The 2,873-nt window shown below is 59.5% G+C and overlaps 1 protein-coding gene across 1 annotated transcript in view; it reads left to right on the top strand.

Annotated features, from left to right (window-relative positions):
- The window catches only part of ENTHD2 (ENTH domain containing 2), a 19,168-nt gene extending 16,521 nt beyond the window's left edge, over nucleotides 1–2,647 (top strand). The window contains 2 exon segments of the mRNA XM_011993065.1: nucleotides 176–405; nucleotides 1,445–2,647. Of these exon segments, the coding sequence (XP_011848455.1) occupies nucleotides 176–405; nucleotides 1,445–1,993 (779 nt within the window). The 3' untranslated portion in view covers nucleotides 1,994–2,647.
- The last annotated feature ends 226 nt before the right edge of the window (nucleotides 2,648–2,873 follow it).

The following is a 2,873-nucleotide window of genomic DNA, read 5'->3' as shown; positions in this document are numbered from 1 at the left end:
GTGAGGACAGGGCTCTGGTGTCTGGGAACTGGGGTGTAGGGGCTCTGGTGTTCAGGAGCCGGGGTGTAAGGCGGTGAGGACAGGGCTCTGGTGTTCGGGAGCCGGGGTGTAAGGCGGTAAGGACAGGGCTCTGGTGGAGCTGTCCCTGGTGCCGCCTGGCACTCCGGTCGTTGAGGAGGAGGGAGAATAGGGAGAGAGATGGCCAGACAGGCCTCCCTGGCATGGACCTGCTGCCCCATGCGTGCTAATGTCCCCTCCCTTCGTCCGCAGAGGGCCCTGTGTGCCATCGCCTCCCTGGGGAGCGCCGACCTCCTTCCCCAGGAGCACATCCTCCTCCGCACCCGGCCGCGGCTGCAGGAGCTCAGCATGGGCAGCCCGGGACCTGTGACCAACAAGGCCACCAAGGTGGGCAGCTGCAGAGTGCCACACACACACTGGGGTCCAAGGGTACAGCAGGACATACACTGCAGTCCACGACCACCCTGTCCCTGCCCGGCACTTGGTCAGCCCTTCCCGGACCTGCCTCCCGAGTCCCCGTCCTGCTGGCAGAGGGAGCAGCAGTGAGTCAGGGTCCTCACCTCCCCACTCCCTTCCTGCCTTCCACCCCAACTCCGCAGCACTCACAGGACACTGGCCTCTCTCTACCTGTTCCTGGAAGCCCCCAAACTCCTCTGCCTTAATGTTCCTGCCCTCGTGTCTCGGCTCACACCCACCTCTTCCAGGAAGCCCTCCCTGACTGCACATGCAGTTTGCCACCCATGGCCCAGCTCATGCTCAGCTCCAGGGGGCAGAAGTGGTTCCATTGATCTCTGTGCACATGAACACTCCGAACTGCCTGGAGGCTGCTGGAATCACACTGGGAGGCCTCTCTCTGCTACCAGGCCCTGGCACCCTCCCTCTGCCTGTGGACACCCCCAGTTTCTTTCTTCCTGTTTTCTCCCTGGCTGCTGGAAACCCAGGACCTCAGTCACCCATCCCCAAGTCGTCCTTATCTAGCTCACCTTTCAGTCAGAGCGACAAGTGAGCCTGGGGTTTGCACCACCGCAGGCGAACCTCGTAGTGGGGTTTCTAAAACGGGCATGCTGGAAGAACCCTGCGTCTAACAGTTGGAAACACCCAGATGTGCCGGGCCACGTGTGTTCACTCCCTCCAGCAGTGCCCGGCGGATTATGACAGGGAGGGTGTCCGTTGGTATAGTAGTGAGTGAAGGAACAAGATTTGAGGTGTGTGTGTGACACCTGCCCCCTGTCGCCAGCACCAGCCCAGCAGCTGCTCTCAGTGGGATGACAACTGGGTGCACTGCTCCAGCCCCTTCCTGCCCAGAACTGGCCCTGCCCTCTGAGTGGAGGGACTGAGGAGGCCCTAGGGAGAGGCGGGCCCTGGTCCCCACAATTTCCAGGGTTGCATAGGAATCTCCCTGGTTCCTCCTTCCTTCCTCTTTCAGATCCTGAGGCACTTTGAGGCCTCCTGTGGGCAGCTGTCCCCTGCCCGGGGCACCTCAGCCGAGCCTGGCCCCACAGCCGCCCTCCCAGGCCCATCTGACCTGCTGACCGATGCTGTGCCTCTTGCTGGGAGCCAACTCTTCCTCCAGCCTCTGAGTTCAACCGCAGTCTCATGCCAGAGCCCTGCTCCCTCATCTGGGATGCCGCCCAGCCCCGTGCCCACCCCACCCCCGGATGCCTCCCCCATTCCAGCCCGCGGAGACCCCAGCAAGGCCAAGGCCAGACTGGCAGAAAGCAGGGGGTGGGGACCTGAACGGGTCCTAGGGGGCACAGACAGCCCAAAGAGAGGCTCCAGCAACTGTGCGTGGAGCCGCGACTCCTTGTTTGCTGGTATGGAGCTGGTGGCCTGCCCCCGCCTGGTGGGGGCCGGGGCTGCTGCAGGAGAGTCCTGCCTTGATGCTCCCCAAGCCCCCCAAACATCATCCCAGAGGACAGCAGTCAAAGAGCCTCCTGGCTCAGAGCCGTCAGCTTTCGCGTTCCTGAACGCCTGACCCGATGGCCTGGTCCTGGAGCCTTCAGCTTCAGCTGCTGCCTGGGGGGCTCTGTGCTTCCTGAGCAGCCTCAACCGTAGCTGCTACAGTCTCCAGGCAACTTGACCTGAGAGGAGGACCCTAGGGCTACCTCAGTTTCCCCCATCTCCTCTGCCAGAGGCTCTGGCTATTTGGACTTGAATTCCTACAAGGGATAGGCAGGTGGCAGGGCCTCAGAAATGTTGATCTCAGGAGTCCCAGGGGGCAGCCCCTGCTTGTCTTGCCCTCAGACATGAGGTTTCTTGTGTGAATATGGAAGCGACCACCAGGTTCTTTATTTCATTTTGATCTCAGCTCCCTCCTTCCCCAGGAGGTCATGAGCAGTAAGCCACCGCCTCCCCATCCCTTCGGGGTGGGCTGGGGGCTGAGGCTGGGTTTGGTGCACGTGGGTTGAGGGTGTCTTGTCCGGGCTGCCTTGTGCCGTCTGGTCTTTGACCATTTCAAGTTTCAGATCCCCACGTGGCCCTTCCCTGGCTCTCACCTGCTCCTTCATGCTGTAATTGCTTCCCGCACACGAAGCCTCTGATTGGAGCCTCTGGTCCATCTCAGAAGAACCTTCCGAGAGCGCTGGGGTTTATGCTTTCTGAATAAACACTACTGTTTACATGAAGCTGGGCCATTTATTTTTCTTCTTTTGTGTATGTGCATTTTAATAAAAATACCGTCAATAAGGGGCACACGCAGAGGACTGCTTTCCTCAAAGTAGGGATGGGCGTTATTCCTAAAACGTGGTAGAACTCCCCAGTGGCACTATTCTTGCAGTTAACCTTAATGGCAAGGTTTTAAACTATGAAACTCAGTTTCTTAAATAAATAAGAGACTATGTGGGTTCTCTATTTCT

Source organism: Mandrillus leucophaeus, unplaced genomic scaffold, assembly GCF_000951045.1.
Source record: "Mandrillus leucophaeus isolate KB7577 unplaced genomic scaffold, Mleu.le_1.0 Scaffold1, whole genome shotgun sequence".
NCBI classification, from domain to species: Eukaryota; Metazoa; Chordata; class Mammalia; order Primates; family Cercopithecidae; genus Mandrillus; species Mandrillus leucophaeus.
Note: the sequence above shows the minus strand (reverse complement) of the source record. Positions and strands in the feature narration are given on the sequence as shown.